The sequence below is a fragment of the Halichoeres trimaculatus genome, unplaced genomic scaffold (assembly GCF_033239565.1).
Source record: "Halichoeres trimaculatus isolate MK-OKI-2021-1 unplaced genomic scaffold, fHalTri1.1 fHalTri1_scaffold_20, whole genome shotgun sequence".
NCBI classification, from domain to species: Eukaryota; Metazoa; Chordata; class Actinopteri; order Labriformes; family Labridae; genus Halichoeres; species Halichoeres trimaculatus.
Genome location: NW_027437198.1, coordinates 13750430 through 13767048, shown reverse-complemented (window position 1 = coordinate 13767048; position 16619 = coordinate 13750430). Strand labels below are relative to the sequence as shown.

Genomic DNA, 16619 nt, shown 5'->3' with positions numbered 1-16619 from the left:
AAAAAAAGTAGAAATGGGGTTAAATACAAATGGATTAGCGTAAAGAAGACGACGCCTACTTGAAGCTAAGGTGTTTGATTTCTATTCTATTTAGGTGAAGACACTCAAACAGTGGTTGCAAAACGGTAGACGGTTAAAGTACGGAGAGTTTCTTAAAAAAAACAAAAACAAAACGCAATTCTCTAAAACCGGCTTCCGTAGTTTTTGTGATCTTAACGTGATGTGCGCACGCGCGGCGAGGCAGAGGGATAAGATGGCGGACGTTTCTTTGGATGAAGTGATTCGACAGCGAAGAATTAACCTTAAAACTCCGGTCAAACGGTACGAAAGCAGCACACAACTCACATGTATTGATGTTTTGGTGATGTGCTCACGTGAAGTGAGATTTAACAAAGCCTAACATAAAATGAGACGTATTTTAGCTTGGTGGCTAAGCTATCGTTAGCCCATATTTATCGTAGAGAGAGTCGAGATAGCGCAGATAGTAGCCTAAGGCCTCCGCGCCTTAATCATCTAAAGATCCAAAACAGGTTTTAGTTTGGCAGAAAAATCCAGTTCTGTTGCCAGTCTGTGATTTAAAGTCTTTCGTTCAGCTATGAGCAGTTAGCTCACTGTATGTAGCATTACCCCACAGGCTCGTCTGTGTAACGTGTTAATATTTATGTTGGCAGTAAAGCAGGTTTCTACTCTCCCTTGTTGAACAAACGTTTCTGAAAGCCTGGGTTTAATTAGGGTGGACGCCTTTCCAGCTCCATCACTACAGTGCATACAGATGCTCAGGGTGTTGACTGTTTCACTCTCATACTGCAGTGACGATGACTACCATCGAAATCCCCCTTTACTGTGTAAAAAATAAAGTGCCGAGCTGTATTCAACGTGTAGGGAGGGATATGTTAAGAAATTAAGTTATTTGATATGCTATAGAGAAAAACAAAAACAATTCTCGTTGTGTGGATGAAAAACTGAATGTCTGTCTCTCTCAGACCAATGTTTGGACGGGGTGCAGGAGGTGCTGGTAAGGGCTTTGACGCCCGGCAGAGGATAGGAGCCGGAGATATGAGACAGCGTCTTGGAGGGGGAACCGGTAAGAGCCATTAATTTTGTCTAAAGAAGAGATGCTGACTTACTGATGCACTGGCAAAACATCTTATGGAGAGTAAGGGAACCTCTAAGAGGATATGCATCCATAAATATAGTCTGTTTTCTTGTGATGTGTTTTCACTAACCCTGACAGAGACATTTGTACTTATGTGACACTGTCCTTCCCCGTCTCTGACTAGGTTTTCAAGTAAAAGATGCCAGAGAAATGCTGGGCCAAAAAGATGCCCGCTTCAAAATCAGAGGTAAAGGAGGACCAGGAGTATCTGCAGGAGCAGGAGGAGGAGTGAAGGACGCCCGGCAAATGATTAACTCACGCAAAGAAGGACAGATTCAATTCACTGTCCCTGTACAGACCACACAAAAGACGACAGTTACACACCAGCTACAGGGTCAGACACATGTGCCACAGATACAGATTCACACCAACAACAATCTTGCAGGCGTGAATCTGAGACAACTCACCCGTAATGTACAAGGACTGAATGTGAGGGCTACACCAACACCACAGCTGGGGATCAACAAGAGAGTGATGGATGCTCGTGATAGACTGAGCCTGAAGAGAAGCATCGGAGGGACACCGACACAGGCAGCGACTGCACCACCCTTAAAGATAACAAAGACCATCCAGGTGAGCTTGAGAGGACTAACAAACCAGCCTCTGAATGTGAGTATTTAACAATGACATAAAGTTAATGACCTTTGTTCTTTTCATATGTGATTCTTGTTTTTGCAGCAACGACCGATGGCGATGTCTGGAGGAACGCGTGCAGCTACACAGGTACAAGAGTCTCTCACAGCATTTTTAAATTTTTGTTGGTCAAAGTTTTCCCATGATGAGAGCACCCCATGTTTTTATAGGGACAAATATTTGAACAAGGAAAATCTTTAATAGATGACCCTTTCTCCCCACAGCCTGTCTCAAATGAGCACGATGGCATCTCCAATAAACAGGTATGGTAAAGACCATGACAGCTTCCAGCTTCATCTGTATGACAGCAGTCTGAGTTCCGTCATTTTACTTATCACATACACAGAGCCCGAAGGTCTAAGTTTGATGGTTTATTCCTCTTTTTTTCTTTCATTTTCTTCAGTCTGGTGCATTGGGCTCATCGTTCTCCATGTCAGCTCCGATCACCAAGGTGGTAAAAAATGATGCTTACACAGCTCCACGTCCTCCTGTCCCTGTGGCTCCCACCCGACCAAACACTAGCACAGCTGCTGCTGCTCGGTCCTCAGCTGCAGCCTTACAGCCAGTCTCTAGGACTCTGCAGCAGAGCACAGCAGGAGCCAGTTCAACAGCTCCAACTTCCCCACAGGTGAACATCCCTGCTTTTATCTTTGATGAGTCTGTGCTCATGTCCGCTGCTTGGTGTTAGAAGTCAGAACTAGATTTGAAACACTTTAGGAGTCTATTGACGGAAAACGGCCAGATAAAGGCTGGTTGGTTTATTTTCAGTCATGTGTGATACGCGGGTCACTTCTTTTGATCATGTGATAAGGTCATGTAAAGTTTTGATCTCATGGTTTTGTTGTACCTCTTTCCAGCCTGCTTTCAGTCCGTTAGAGGGGACAAAAATAACAGTGAACAACCTGCATCCCCGGGTCACCGAGGAGGACATTGTGGTGAGTGAATCAGTCTGACTGCTGATCACCTTTCGTTCACTTTGACCTGCACTGATGTCCTGATTGTGCTGTTAGCACTCGCTCAGTGTGTTTCTGTGCTCCTGTATTTCAGGAACTGTTCTGTGTGTGCGGGGCCTTGAAGCGAGCACGACTAGTGAAGCTGGGCATGGCTGAGGTGGTGTTTGTACGTAAAGAGGACGCAGTGAGCGCTTACAGGAAGTACAACAACCGCTGTCTGGACGGTGAGTGGCAAGAACACAGAGATCTCTGTTTTGAGTACAGTAATGATGGCGAGTCAGCTGTTCTTTCATATTATTGCACGATTAACGGATCAATTGGTCAGATGAGATCATCGGAAATGAGAGGTTAGTTTCTGTTTCTACCGCCTGTTTGATCGTTTCTTCTCCTCCCTCAGGCCAACCGATGAAGTGTAACCTTCATATTCAGGGAAACGTCATCACTTCTGATCAGCCCATATTGTTGTGAGTAAACCTTCACATTAATTTCAGCGTTTCAAAAGCAGCTGAAAACACCTCAGGGACTTTGACACTAATAGTGTGGACTCTCTGCTGAGTTGATGTGACATCTCTGCCTGACTCCTACAGGAGGCTCAGCGACACTCCAGGCACAGGCGGCACCACAAAGAAAGACGGTCTGCCCCCCTCCTTGTCTCGCCCCGCCGGTCAGCGAGCATCCTCTCAGCCCACACCAGAGGTGGACCCCCAGACCATCCTCAAAGCCCTGTTCAAGTCCACCGCGCAGTCCACCTCTACCACTGAGCCCCCCAGCTCACAGGCCACCGCCTTCCGCATCAAGATATAGCTCCTGTGTCGTGTGAATAACTCTCTGTTCATAACATGTTACTGCATTCTCAGTGTTCACATACAAACCTTGATTTCACAGTGAAAGGAGGCTGCTGAGCTCTCAGATTTTTACACCTTGATACCCTGATCTGAACGTAAAATTCATCAAAACAAAGATCCAGATTTTGGTTTTGAGATGTAAACGAATTGTTCCAGAGATCGATTAGTAAAGGAAGTTTAACATTTTTAGTTATTTTAATCCATTGTGGTGGGGAATCCAAATCTAAGGGTACTTGGTAGCTTTCTTAAATTCTGTTCAAGTCGATGCCACACCATTATGAAATTCAGATACCTGGATTTACAGAAGTAAATGAACATGTCCCAATTAAGGTGAAGAGAGAGAAACATAGACACTAAAACATTGTGATAGCTGGTTAAACATCACAATTAAAGGCTTTGACCTTAACACAGGTGGTTTCAGGTGCATCCAAAAACATACATGTGATACTCAGACGACACTCAGTGGATGCAGCGTATACCATATGAGACAGGTTTGTTGGTCTCTACCTGAAACACTCATGTGAGTAAGCTGGGGTCAGGACAAACAGTGTCTGAACTTCAGTCTCCAGGCTTACAAACTGTCAGATTATGTTTTCTTACCATCACATTCTCTGTACTCTGTTTGTGGCTGGTTTTACTTTGAGTCCAGTTTTTAAGCAGCTCATGTTCAACTCTTTGATACGTTTATGTTGAGGACTGTAAATTGCTTTTTCTTTCTCAGTCTGTCAGTGAAGATGAAAGTAGAGAGATCAGACCTGTTTGTGAAATGTTGTCATTAAACATTTAGCTTTGTACCTATCTCGTCTTTTCTGGGTTCTTTACAGCACAGATGTATTTCTCCTAAGGAGGAAAACCGTCAGGATGAGAGTAAAGTGAAATGAGTTAATATCAATGGCAAGGAAAGAAATCATCTGATAAAGGGAAGTTTATTTTGTGTTTGAAAATGAGCTCCAAACCTTAAGTGTGTTAGGCTGAAGTAATGTGAGTAAGTTGGTGTATATTTTTATCATATATATGTAACAGAATCAATTTTCAAGGTACAAAATAGCAAATTTGTTAAATGATAAGTTCAAAGTTTGAATTATGCGATTTGAAGTTAAAGTTTTGAGATTAATAGAGTAGTATTTAAAGTCTTAAATATGAGATTGGGTGTCAAAATAAAAAACACTACATTATTGGCTTGATATGGCAAGGCATTGAGTTCCCATCCATCATCTTTTCTAAATTTCCTTTTCTGGGTAGCAGGGGGCTGCAATCTATCCCAGCTGGCATTGTGTGCAAGATGGGGAACACCAGTTCACTTTGCCAGCCTATCACAGGGCTAACACTTTGACACTGAGACCAGAATCCTTCTCACTTTTGAAGAAACAACGCTAACCACCTGCACCAGTGTACAGCAAAATAATCCGTTATCCTGAGATCATTAAAAAACTAGATAATACTAAATCAGGGGATACTTCCTTGTAGTTTTTAAATCACATTTTTTTTAGTCTAATTACTTACAACGTTTTTTTTAGATCATCGGTGTATGTAATTGGTTTGAATTATATATATATATATATATATATATATATATATATATATATATATATATATATATATATACACAGAATAGAATAAACAAAAATATCAAAACACGCAAAAGTTTTTCTCTTCCGGTGTGAAAGGTCATAGCAAGATGGCGCCGCTCAAGAAGAAACATGCTGGTGGCCAGCCGTGCATCATTCCTGGAGGGTTTACAGGTATTAAAAATAATAAGAAGGTATCAGCTGTATTTCTCATATCGTTATTTTACTCTTTAATCCTCGGAGAGAGGTTTTATCTCATAGTTTTACAGGCCTTTGTAGAAATTTAGCAGTAGTCCTCTCGTTCAGTCAGGCAGGCATCGCTTGTCGATAACAGATGTTGAAACAGAGCAACGAGAGCGTTGACGCTGTTGTTGTTTTTTTCAGTTCTGTCTTTGCAGTTTGACTCAAACAGCTCTACACACCATGAACTTTTTATTAAAGAGCATAAAGTTCGAGCAGAGAAGACCTCTAACAGACCTCTGGACCGGACTCTGTTTGTGCTCAATATCCCTCCTTACTGCTCAGAGGTAAACATGGAGCTGTTCGTAAACACACAGTTGAATCACATCATCAGTTATCCTTCTCTAACTGTTCATTTCCACTGTGTGTGTTTCAGGGGGCGATCAGAGAACTGTTCTCACAGTTTGGCAATATTCAGTCCGTGGAGCTTAGAGACCATCCAGGATCCTCCCAGGAGTCAGGACCCACGCTGTCCAAAGTCTTCAGACCAGCTACTAAACAGGTTGGTCTGCACTGGGAGCGAAGTTTCCCTGCTTTTAGCTCTGAGATTAAACATTTGCTGCAGGATCCTGAAGCTGACATGCATTCAAACAGTTCATTTTCACACAGTAACAAGCCTGTTTCCGCATCCACTTGAGTTGCCCACATCTGTTGCCATGCTTGCAGTTATGAATAATCATCGTTTTTGTCAAGAGCTCAGCAAAAAAAGTGAATTAGTTTGCTCTTAAGAGTAATTGGTGTGATTTAAATTTGTGGATGCATCAGGCTTCTGTAGATTTACCACATTTCTTATGTATACGATAATTGGGATTATTATTCAACCTGTTCTCTCTGTTTCAGGGTTTTAAAGTGGGCTACATTGTGTTCAGTAATTCCTCCAGTGTATCAGCAGCTAAAAAACATCCTTATGATTCACGTTTGGTGATTTCAACAGAGAAGCATCCAGTGAGGGCAGGAGTACAGAGTGAGTTACGCTCAATGTCCTTTATTTCAATTTAATTCGATCTTTATTTGCCAGGATTATTCTGATGAGTATATTTCTTTGCTGTTATGTCTGTCAGATTAAACAATTTGAGCTGGCTTTCACCAACAAGAGATGGTTATTAACAAGTCAAACAGTCTTTTAAGCTAAAATTACAAAAAAAAATGAAGTTAAAGAAACCTCGGAACTGTAACGCTCTCTGACACATTTCTGTTGACTCCAGAGTGGATTCAAAAGTACAAAGAGGCTTTCATTCAGCCAGACCAACTCCAAAAAATTGTTGACTCCTTTATGGAAGGCCATGACAAGCGGAAAGAAGAGGTGAGATCTCTGTAGATCTTCAGTCAGCATCCACAAACAGAACACAGAGTCTTCAAGAATCTAACTTTGTTGTCTTTTCTTTGTCCCAGGAGGAGGAGAGGCTAAAGAAGGAGGCTGAGCAGCAGCAGGAGGATGAAGAGGGCTGGGTGAAAGTCACAAAAGGGCAGAAGGCCCGCCCTCACAGTGAAGCAGCTAATAAGAGGACTCTACAGAAAGAGATGAGGAAGACAAAGAGGAAGGAGCTCCTGAACTTCTACACCTGGCAGCACAGGAACACACAGAAAGAACGTGAGTGTTTGGCTCAGTTTCTCTTTTCTTTGAGGTCATGTTTATAGACATGATGAAGAAACTTTAAGTCAAACTCGGAATGACTTTGTTTTATTTTATTTCCTTTCAGATATTGCTGAACTGAGGAAAAAGTTTGAGGAGGACAAACAGAGAATAGCTTTGCTGAGAGCACAGAGGAAGTTCAAACCTTACTGAGTAACATACTGTACACATTCTTTCATACTTTTTCCTTGTTAATCGGGACATTTGTGTTAATAAACTGTTTCTGTTTAAAGAAGACACCTTGGTGATCAGAAATCTTTCAATTCAAAATTTAGAAGCCATCTAAATTATAGTGTTTGCTCTGATTTTAACACAAAAGAGCTGCTTCAACAAATGATCTGTGGGTCAAGCCTGCCAATTATTTATGCATAAAATTAAATAGAGAAGCAAACCAACATCAGATTTCTTTATGTCAGTGTAAATTAAAAAAACACAGGTCTGGTGGAAGATCACAGAACGATAAATCCTTTATTCAGAGTCATTTAGGGTCTTTAGATTCTTCAGTGTGATCCCGCTTCCTCCACTTCTTGCAGCTCGACCACGCAGTAAACGTCACGATGAGCAGCAGAGCGGCTCCGACTCCAGAGAGGACGTACACAGTAATCTGAAGCACTGAGAGAGACAGGGCGCCACATTAGAGTGAGAGCTTTTAATGTGTTGAAGGAGATTCTTTTCAGTGGTAAGGTCTTACTCGTCCTCTGTTTGGCACATGGTCCGTCCTCCAGCTCAGTGTGGTTTCGTCCCAGCAACAGCGGTCCTAGAGAGACCAGCTGGACCTGGTCTGAGGCTGAGATCGTCTCTCTCCTCCGTCTCTCACCCTCAGAGGCTTTAGGAAGAGAAACTCAACTTTAATATCACACCCACACACACACAGAATGATAAACACAGAGTAATAGACTCACATATGATGGCACAGCGCTGAGCACAGTCCATGTCATCTGTGCAGATCTCCACCCAGCAGTAGAAGTACATCTGAGTGACAGTAGACACACACACGCTTTAAGAAGACAAAAATAACCTTCATGTGTGTGGATGATCTTCCCGTACCTCCTCCAAACTCGGGCGGCCGGTCTGGGGGTCCAAGAAGGCAAAAGTCTGCACGTCAAACCTCCTGACCGTGGACTGGGAGTTTGTCTTCCCCTGGCTGTCCACGGGGACAGAGCTCCTCCTGTTGTCTGCAGGGTTAGGACAGCTAACCAGGAGGAGAGGAAGAGAGTCACCTGCACTTAAACTCCATTATTTCAGCATCTTGTCTCCATCTTACCCTTCGTACAGGAGCGTCCACACTGAGTGTCTGGACGCCGGGTAGGCGAAGCAGTCCCGAACACGCAGGGAGAGTGAAGGGTCAGGAGACGGCTGGGTGATGGAGATCTCCACATAAGCAGCTTCACGCAGCGGCAACATTACGGGGAGCTGGTCCTCAGAATAGAAGGAGGTGAAAGAAGAATCTATAGGAACATGTTAACAGTCAGGTTTTCTTCTAATGGACTTCACTCTGCAGGGACTCCTCGTCTCTGCATTTCATCACCTTTAGCTATCCTCATCTGCACTCCAATGGTTCCCAGAGCGATCACAGGTGGCGGGTTGGTCACGGCATACAGAGAGCGCAGGTCTGCAGCGTGCTTTAAATCTGATGCTTCGTATTCACACTGAACCTGGAGGCTGAAGACAGCCAGGACAGATTTCCCAACATGACCATTAAAAACTTTCAGTCCACGTCCTCAGCTCTACATGAAGGTTACAGAGGATGTGATAAACTCACCTGAAAGAGGATTTCTTGGTTTCACCTTCACTCTGCAGCTCCTCCACATCTACTTCATAGATCATTAAATCTCCATCCACCTGCAAACCAGTTATAAAAGAAAATTACTGCAAAGATGGGGTTAGTTTACATCTTTATATGAGACTCTTGGCATCACCTTCATCCTGGCTCCACACCCTGTTACTTCAATCTTGAACACAGCCGTGTCCTGTGTGGTGAGCACAGGCTGACACTGTGGCTGATCTCTGATGATGAGGCTGCTGGGACTGATGAGCAGGTCTGTATCTGTGGCCTTCACCGAGAACACAAAGTGTCCATCCAGAGAGCATGCTGGAAACAGAGCGGTGACAGAAAGATGAGTTTTTATCTCCTGAGAGAGCTGGAGAGGAAGAGCAGTTGACCATGGATCTCACCGTTAAGTCTGTAGTAGCAGGTAGAGTCGTCATCATGGAAGCAGCATCCAAGTTTGTGGCAGTCATCACCTGAAATGCTTCTGTGGCCACAGTCAACACGCAGAACTTCTTCAATGTCACAGCTTCCAGATAACACTGGAGAGAGGATTACGGTTAAATGTGTGAGAGATCTTTAGAGCTCTGATGGGATCTCTCTACTCACTCTTTGGAACAAGTTGACTCCTCTGGCTGTGTCTCTTTATCAGAGGACAGCTGATATTCACCCTGAACCATCGATCCTCTCCTGCCAGCTGCACCTGCAGAGGGATGACCACTCTGCTGCCCTGCTGCAGGTCAGGAGATGAGGTAAAGTGTAAAAGAACAGATGATGAGTAAAGACATCACTGTTTTCTTTTTCTATTTTTACCTCAATCTGAGCATAGCAGCTGTCATATCTGCTGAGGAAGACGAGGCTCTGGTTCTTCTCCTGGCTCAGTTTCACGCCACAGGACCATTCAGACTCAGGCACGGGGATCACATCTCCTGATACGTCTGAGGAAAACCAACAGAGCACCCTCAGGAGACTTAAACGGTGAAATTAAGAGAGCTTGGTTTAACATTTTGCATTCTGGGACGAGAGTATTTCTTACCTCTGACATGAACATTACTTTGAACCAGGGATCCAAACACAGCCCTGATCCTCCGGACGGAGCAGCTGACCCTCGGCAGAGCCAACTGCTCATGTGTTTTCTTCACCTGCGCTGCTGTCAAACACCAACAGTGCTGAGCCATGAGGGCTAGAATTAAATAAATCAAAATAAAATGTACACAGCGAAAATTCATTTCTGTTGTAGGTTAGATTTTGTTTTGGTAGTTTGAATCTGGAGTTTCGGGCTCTTTCTACGACTAAGGAAGGTATCACGTGACTTCTGTTAATTAGCGCTAATTGGTTTCAGGCGTGCAAGAAACTAGAGCTGCAGAATCATATCAGCATCGTGTTTTTAGATTCGTGTAAACGTTGAGTTTCTGTCAGAATGTATCAGCGTTGTTTACCTGTGTACTACCACAGCTGCGGGGCTTCATCTGACGAAAAGAGTAGGACAGAATAATCTGGAACCAAGTGAAAAGGTCAGTGTTTAAATTATACACACAGTGCAGAGCGTGTTGCGTTCAGATTCTGCTCGGATGTTATCCTTCTCCAACATCAAAGGTTATTATTTCCAATGTGTGTGTGTTTTCGAGTATTATATTGTAAGACCACATGTATAAATGTATATGGATATATAAAAAGGGTGTGTTTCACAAGTATGCATAACAAGTCAGCTTTGTCATAGACAATCAGTCTGAGTTTTATTAATTATGGTGTACTTTTGTGACTTTTCCTAGTTGGTAGCTTACATTTCCGATTATCCCGATAAAACATGAATGAAACGTTTGCCAGAAGCATCTCGGGTGAAATAGAGATCATTAACTTTTTTTTTTATTTTTATTTTTTTTTTGTTAAACTCAAGGCCTTAAATCCATTTTGTTCATTATAAAAGGCAGTATTGGATTGAAAAAAAAAACATGTTCAATTTTTCCAAACGAAGTGAGAAAAATTACATATGAATGTATAAAATAAAATATGCTCGAAATTATTCGTGTTGTACATGTGAGTCCCCTGGTAAACGAGGTGATTCATCCCATGGGGCTTTTCTGTCAAGAAATAAATTCCAAATAAACAATGTGTTACCTTAAATTAGCAAAAGTAAAGCTATTTTGAAATGTGAATTTGTTCAAAATTTAAAAAGATAAATGCAAATAAGTTTAGACAATAAATATAAACAATCTTTTCAGAATACCTCTCTCTAAAATAATTCTGGCCCGTCTTTGTGCATGTATTGTTTGAAAAATTCAATAAATATATTTTTTTTGTTGACTGTTTGCTCGTTAGCTTTTAGTCACGGGTCCTCTGTCATGACGTAACGCAGTGACGTAACTTGGGCAACCCCGTCGTCCGCCTGACAGCCAGACTTTTTCCGAGGCGTCAGTGGATCACAACACATCTCCAAAACATGGCTCTTAATCGGAATCACGCTCAAAACGGCGGCGTTTTGATAAACAATGGAGAAAGGTGAGTTTTAATAACACATTGATGTAGTTGTTTTCATGAGTAGGATTTCTGTTTCTTCTTTTTTGGCCTGTTAAACTCAACTTTCAGTGCGTAGTCAACACAGTGTTAGCTCCCTGCTAGCTGGCCTCGTTAGCATAGTAAATACAAGTGGGCCATTTTGGGTTACACGTTCTCTATGTGTGTGTTTTTTTTATCGTTTTAACGATTTATCATTATCTTCATCACAAAACAGGCTAACTTTTAGTGTTAGCCCACTTCGGTTACAGGAAGTAGCGGTTGAAATCGTTTGGATGTTGACATTATGTGAAAACTAAAATGTCAACACACCATTTAGAAATTTGCCAAGCTGCATAATACATGTACTGAAACAAATGGAGCTCGTTACTGCTCAGTTGGCTTTATTGATAGCATTTTGGACTACTCAATACTAATACTACTTGGATTACTCAATCTATTCGTCAGCAGTGGGTGAGTCAGATCTGAGCCATTGTAATAGTTCTTTCGTTATCACCTCATGTAGGCCCCACATATCTAGTGTTTTTATCAGTAGATCTTTGATGCAGGATTTGATGGGTTATTGATGAAATTCTCACTGCTTCTTTTCAGTGTTTTAAGGGAATGTAAGAACGTGGAGTTGTCATTCAGCGATGTTACCTGCAAGACAGATCTGCTGAAGGGAACCAAAAAAGGACATGTATACCTGACACCATACAGGGTACTGACAGCATAATGTAACACTTCTTTGATTGCACAGTTGGTAGTATTGATGCAGTAACTTACATCCTGTTTTAACACCTCCTTGTCACTCTCTTTTGTTTCCTCCTTTAGATGTTGTTTGTGTCCAGTAACACCAAGGATTGCCTGGGCTCTGCTATGTTCCCCTACTATCTGATGAAGGGCTGCAGCATTGAGCAACCAGTCTTTGCAGCTAATTACATTAAAGGGACAGTGTCAGCTGAGCCTGGTGGTACGTGACTTTTATTTCTAATCTCAATCATGAAATTATAATTTGATTCATTGAAATGGCGCGTCTGGGATTGTGATGCATTTACTGTTTTAACATGTGAAGACAAAACTCAAACTACTCTGTATTTGTTCTAAATGTTTTTAACTCTTTCCTCAGGTGGCTGGGAGGGACAGGCACATTTCAAAATGTCATTCCCTAGTGGAGGAGCCATAGAGCTGGGACAGCATCTCTTCAAACTGGCCACAAATGGTTTGTTGGCTTTGCAGTTTTTAACAGTTATCACTAATTTCTCCTATGTATGTTTATGTCTGATCATACCATCTTAGATAAATATTGCAATGAACTAAAAAGGAAAGAAAAGCAGTAAAGCCAAACATCAAATCAGCTGACATTGATTCCTAAACAAGAGGGTGTGACCCAAAGAGGGGTGGGGGTGTTATGACAGAGAGGCTACATGAAAACAATGAACACAGCTCTGCCAGCAAAGCACACAGCCAATTTGGACTGTCAGGAGGACAATAAAACTAAAAACAAATCAACACCACACATTTGGAAGTTGTTTTTTTAATTTCTAAGTGCTTTCTTTGTAAAGTCGTTTGTTGGTTTTTACAGTTTGATGTCAACAGTTACATCTTTGTATTCTTGCAGACACAGGTCAAATTGTGTGATGATGTGTGTGATAGGGGTGGGCTCAAATTGTTTTACCGCAGAAGTGCAAAAAAGAGAAGTTTAGGAAGTGCCGGTTTTTGAAGAGTTGCCGATAAACCCAGAATCACACTCATAACTCTTTATTACTTGCTCTGTTTTTAGCTTCTCGTGCTGCTCCGGCTCAGAACGGTGCTTCCTCTTTTGGGTATCCTTCTCCCGGTATGATGAATGGCTATGGCCCTCCTCCACCAGCAAGTCACGGCTACCCTTTCCCACCCCCTCCTCAGCACAATGGGTTCTACCAGGGCCCTCCACCTGCTCCTGGGAACATGGGGTACCCCTGTCCAACAGCCGCAGGAGGTACAGAGTTCAGTCATTGGTGACATTTCATGTTTTGGGTCAGATTTATTTTATATATTAGATTTAATGTCAAGGTGTTGAAAAGACCTCAGGTTAAATGTTATTGACTAAAATCATTTGAACTCTTGCTTATGTGGATAACTTTTAAATTCTATTTCATTCTGTCACAGTGACAGTCTTTTGGATGGATGTGGAAAGTCAGCATTCTCTGAGATGTGTTTATACTTTTCCCTCCTTTTGCAGGAACATGTAGTACACATATAATCTTTTAGAATGTCCTGAAGGTGCTGAGTAACAACCCCTGAGGCACAAATCTTACTGTGATTGATCATTTCCTGTTAGTTTATCTTTTTTAGTACTTTTTTAGTTTGTTTATTAGTGCATCCAAAACTCAAAGCTGGATTTGAAATGCAATCTTTTTTGTGTCTCTGTTCCAGGAATGTATCCAGCTGGTTTTGACTACATGGCCCCACCTCCTCCTTATCCTGGACCCCCCCAAAACTGGGCTGCACCCCCTCCAAACTGGGCAGCAACAGCACCACCACCACCTCCAGGTCCGTCTCTCTCCCTCATTTTCTCTCTCTGTTTCTCCTCCCTGTGTGTCTGTGTCACCGCACACGTCAGATCTGATCTATCAGCCTCAAAGTGAGTCACTTCAAATCATGCAACCAAAAAAAGGGGTGCTGATGTCTCATCCGCTAAACATCAAATTGACTAAGGATAAACATCCCACCTCCCCCCCTCCCTCTTCTTTCATCTGCTCATTTCTGGCACCTTGTGGGTTTCGGTGTCTCTCCATGCACACGGGGTGAGCTCGGTACACTGAGCTGAAATGTCAGTTTGGCACATCTCAGTTTGAGGGAGCGCTTAAGTAGGACGTTTGCCTCTCTGCGTCCTCGGGGCGCGCCAGTAGATTCAGTCTCAGAGATTCCTGGAGCTGTCAGATGTCGTGTTTCGTATGACTGACGGTATGCTCCTCGCATCACTTCTGCTGCTTGCAATTTGAGGAGCTGTAGCATCTGTTTCTAAATATGCTCATCAGTCATCACTCTTTCTCTCCCTGTCTTTGTCAAATCTGATTTTCTGCACAGGTAACTCCAAGGCGGCTGAAGCAGCAGGCAGTGCATACTACGATCCAAACAATCCACACAATGTCTACATGCCCATGGTATGCTGCTTTGTTCGTCCTCTTCACAGTTAAAGATCGTTTTTAAGAGTTGTGAGCTCTTCTTTAACCTGAGTGAATCTTCTCTTTTCTTCTGAACAGGAGCGGCCTCCACCTTATGCACCTTTTCAAAACTCTCCTGAGAAGAAAAACAACTGAGGCCCTGAGGCTGACACTTCACCAACACTCCTCTCTCTTCCTCAATCTCTTAAATATATCCTAAAGCAAGATGGAAAGTTGATGGAAGACTACTAGATGTAGATTAGAGAAAGAAAATGTATGTGCCAGGGGGTTTAAAGATGTTGGAGATAATCACAGATATATACTAATATTTTGGATACTGGATTAGAATAAAAAGCATCTGATTGTCCTTTTTTTTAGCTCATGCAAAATATGACAAATCATCAGTCAGTCTTACCGACCGTTTTCAGTGATCAGATTCATTCAATTCTGCTTCCTGTGAGTGGGTGAGGAGATTTTATCAGTGGTTGTGCAGAGCTGAAAGTAATGTATTAAAATAAAATGTATTTTTCAGGATTAATTTACAAACAGTTCTGAAGCATTATCATAATTCACTTCTTTTAGTTTAACAAACTCATATTACACATATATATTTTTGCAGTACTCTGTTTTTCTTTGAGTGGTAGTTTTCCAGCCAGAGGTACTGAGCTGTGTCAAATAGTTGATAAACAAGTATCTGATTGTTTGACTGTCACCAGAACACAGGAGGTTAAAGTTTCCCTGTATATGACCAACGTGATAGTGACTAAATCAGAAACAGAATTCACTGTTTGACCCAAATCAAACATTTCCTTCATGGTGTGATGATGTAGAGGAGGGAGGTTTTTGTTTAAGAAGTAGGTTTAGAAGGTTTCTTACGTTACAAATCTGTGTATGTGCAATATTTCAACCTCCCATAAGAAGTTAAATCGTCGGGCTGAGGTTACTGAATGACCCCACGCTCTTAGCTTCTGTTGTATTCATGTATGCAAAGCCAGCCTGGAACCAGACTCTCTCTGTGTAATTACATCAGTGTGGGGTTTCAGGAGCCACAGCGTTGAAATACGGACCCATCAGTGTTTGCTCGCTGTTGACTGTTCTGAACGAGCGCCATTTCTTCCTGATTGCGGTGGGATGAGGAGTCAAATGGGCATGTAATCACATTCCCGCTGTCTGCATCAGTTAACACCTGTTTGAAGGACTGTTTGCAGACTGTAGCAGGAGGAAGATCTGTTTGAGTTTGGGTTTTAGTTTGCTTGAATTAATCAAATGTCTATATATTATTATCTCTTTTGCAGTTCTTTTTCCTCTTCCTGAATTTTGTCTGTCAGAGAAATCAAATAAATGAGTCATTTATGAATACTGATGTGTAGGTGTGCTTCTTCTATTGGGTTTAGTTTTAAATACACATGTATTTTATCCTCTGCAATTCCCTCTATATGTGATGTATTCATCTCACTGCTCATCGTTTCTCCTCTGCTTAGTTACTCAGCATACCCGCAGCACTTCATCTTCAGCGTATTTTACATAACCAGACTCGTCCTGTCACTAACACTTCCACAAAGTTAAAAAAAAAAAGAAGACACCCAGTGAGTCACACTCTTCCTGAATTATATATTTATTATGTTATGAAACACTATCAAAGCTGAACGTTGTCTTCACTCTGATCACAGGAAGTCACACTGTACAGAAACATCAAACAGCCTCCAGAGTCTGGATGAATAAAGACGTCAATATCATGCACTAACACAAAATATTCACCACACACAAACAGATCCACGTGGAACCATGAGTTCACGACACGTAAAGCTAGCTAATATCCAACCACAGCGTTCCACTGATTCATTGATAAAGACTAAATCTACTTAATGGCTCTACTCCTGTTTCTGTCCAGCTCCTCTCTCAGGGGGAAGGAAGTGTGCTTAATTAGGGTGACCAAGCGTCCTCTTTTGCCCGGACATGTCCACTTTTTACGTCCTGTCCGGGGTGTCCAGACGGGTTTAATAAATTCACGAAAATGTCCGGTGTTCACTGATTTTCATAGGACCATTACGCACGTCCGTAAATTGACAGGCGCTTGCAAACAATACTATGATGCGCATCACTTACCGAGAGGCTGCCTTGTGGGCAGGTCTGCTCTGCGCGTGCACACACACATAGAGAGTGAGAGGGTCAGAGAGAAGG

At 42.3% G+C, this 16619-nt stretch overlaps 4 protein-coding genes across 5 annotated transcripts; 3 read left to right on the top strand and 1 right to left on the bottom strand.

The window, feature by feature from the left end:
* Nucleotides 1-203: 203 nt before the first annotated feature.
* Nucleotides 204-4357, top strand: poldip3 (polymerase (DNA-directed), delta interacting protein 3). Its single transcript, XM_074695746.1, has 10 exons — nucleotides 204-321; nucleotides 984-1084; nucleotides 1281-1729; nucleotides 1835-1879; nucleotides 2014-2052; nucleotides 2193-2417; nucleotides 2647-2724; nucleotides 2837-2966; nucleotides 3140-3206; nucleotides 3330-4357. The coding sequence occupies exons 1-10, from the start codon at nucleotides 221-223 to the stop codon at nucleotides 3544-3546; spliced, it is 1452 nt and encodes a 483-aa protein (XP_074551847.1). The 5' UTR covers nucleotides 204-220; the 3' UTR covers nucleotides 3547-4357.
* An 876-nt stretch (nucleotides 4358-5233) lies between these two features.
* On the top strand, nucleotides 5234-7253 carry rrp7a (ribosomal RNA processing 7 homolog A). Its single transcript, XM_074696855.1, has 7 exons — nucleotides 5234-5329; nucleotides 5540-5682; nucleotides 5772-5897; nucleotides 6236-6359; nucleotides 6601-6698; nucleotides 6788-6986; nucleotides 7096-7253. Exons 1-7 carry the CDS (start codon nucleotides 5266-5268, stop codon nucleotides 7179-7181), a joined length of 840 nt encoding a protein of 279 aa, XP_074552956.1. The 5' UTR covers nucleotides 5234-5265; the 3' UTR covers nucleotides 7182-7253.
* Nucleotides 7254-7266: 13 nt separating this feature from the next.
* On the bottom strand, nucleotides 7267-10349 carry LOC141809699 (zona pellucida sperm-binding protein 4-like). 2 transcript variants are annotated; one of them, XM_074696853.1, is made up of 13 exons: nucleotides 10236-10349; nucleotides 9833-9979; nucleotides 9610-9734; nucleotides 9406-9529; nucleotides 9204-9338; nucleotides 8948-9120; nucleotides 8791-8870; nucleotides 8557-8690; nucleotides 8293-8476; nucleotides 8076-8220; nucleotides 7931-8000; nucleotides 7720-7854; nucleotides 7267-7640 (listed from the first exon to the last, which is right to left on the bottom strand). In XM_074696853.1, the coding sequence occupies exons 2-13, from the start codon at nucleotides 9972-9974 to the stop codon at nucleotides 7507-7509; spliced, it is 1581 nt and encodes a 526-aa protein (XP_074552954.1). In that variant the 5' UTR covers nucleotides 9975-9979; nucleotides 10236-10349; the 3' UTR covers nucleotides 7267-7506. The 2 variants fall into 2 exon arrangements, with proteins under 2 accessions (XP_074552954.1, XP_074552953.1); XM_074696852.1 differs by lacking the exon at nucleotides 10236-10349 and having other exon boundaries at nucleotides 9833-10174.
* Nucleotides 10230-15797, top strand: wbp2nl (WBP2 N-terminal like). Its single transcript, XM_074696854.1, has 9 exons — nucleotides 10230-10310; nucleotides 11116-11295; nucleotides 11902-12010; nucleotides 12124-12262; nucleotides 12419-12511; nucleotides 13073-13270; nucleotides 13708-13824; nucleotides 14362-14438; nucleotides 14538-15797. The coding sequence occupies exons 2-9, from the start codon at nucleotides 11237-11239 to the stop codon at nucleotides 14592-14594; spliced, it is 849 nt and encodes a 282-aa protein (XP_074552955.1). The 5' UTR covers nucleotides 10230-10310; nucleotides 11116-11236; the 3' UTR covers nucleotides 14595-15797.
* Nucleotides 15798-16619: the final 822 nt, after the last annotated feature.